Here is a 725-nt window from a genome sequence, read left to right as displayed (position 1 = left end):
GGGGGGGGGGGGAGTGTTGGCAGGGGGGGCCATGGCTGATGCGATTGGGTTGAGGGCTCGTCACAGCGTGGCGCTGGGGAGGAGCCGGCGCCTTGCTTGGCTTGATCACGGCTGCGTCCGGTGCGGCCGGAGCGGCGTAAAGGCGAGGGGGCAGCACCCGCAGCTGGGGAGCGCTGCGGGCGGTCATGGACCCCACCCGTGACCCGCCTTGCGCCGCGCGACCCCTCCTCCTCCTCCTCTCTGTCCAGGCCGATGCGCTGCTGTCTGAGGATGGCCAGGAGCGCACCTCCGTGAGCGAGCTGCGGCGGCAGCTGATCACGCTGCAGCAGCAGGTGGAGGAAGCCGGAGAGAAGCTGGCCGCCACGCAGTCGCGTGTCGACCAGAACCTGCAGCGTGTCGAGCGCCTCAAGCGCGAGGCCGCCGCCCTCGAGCGCGCGCGCGGCGCGGCCAGCGCGGCGCACGCGCAGGAGACGCCGCTCGCCGCCCCGGCGCCCGCCCCCGCGCTCGCAGCGCGCGCCGCGCCCGCGCCGGCGCCGCCGTCGCCGGTGCCGTTTGCGGGGGCCGCGCGCAAGCGGAGCCGCGGGCTGTCGAGCAGCATGGAGGCCGAGCCGCCTCTGAAGAACTTCTGGTACCCCTGCGAGTTCAGCAGCCGCCTGGTCAAGGACACCATGGTGCCCTTTGAGCTGTTTGACGAGCCCTGGGTGCTGTTCAGGTACGAGTCGGGG

General features: G+C 73.5%; 1 protein-coding gene across 1 annotated transcript in view; it reads left to right on the top strand.

The window, feature by feature from the left end:
- MNEG_12465 (chlorophyll a oxygenase) overlaps positions 1–682 on the top strand; it is a gene marked incomplete at both ends in the record, with an annotated part of 1,666 nt that extends 984 nt beyond the window's left edge. Inside the window, 2 exons of the mRNA XM_014039062.1 lie at positions 249–545; positions 650–682. Coding sequence (XP_013894516.1) covers positions 249–545; positions 650–682 — 330 coding nt within the window. The remainder of the gene's footprint in view (positions 1–248; positions 546–649) is intronic.
- Positions 683–725: the final 43 nt, after the last annotated feature.

Source organism: Monoraphidium neglectum (assembly GCF_000611645.1).
Source record: "Monoraphidium neglectum strain SAG 48.87 unplaced genomic scaffold scaffold03259, whole genome shotgun sequence".
Classification (NCBI taxonomy): Eukaryota; Viridiplantae; Chlorophyta; class Chlorophyceae; order Sphaeropleales; family Selenastraceae; genus Monoraphidium; species Monoraphidium neglectum.
Note: the sequence above shows the minus strand (reverse complement) of the source record. Positions and strands in the feature narration are given on the sequence as shown.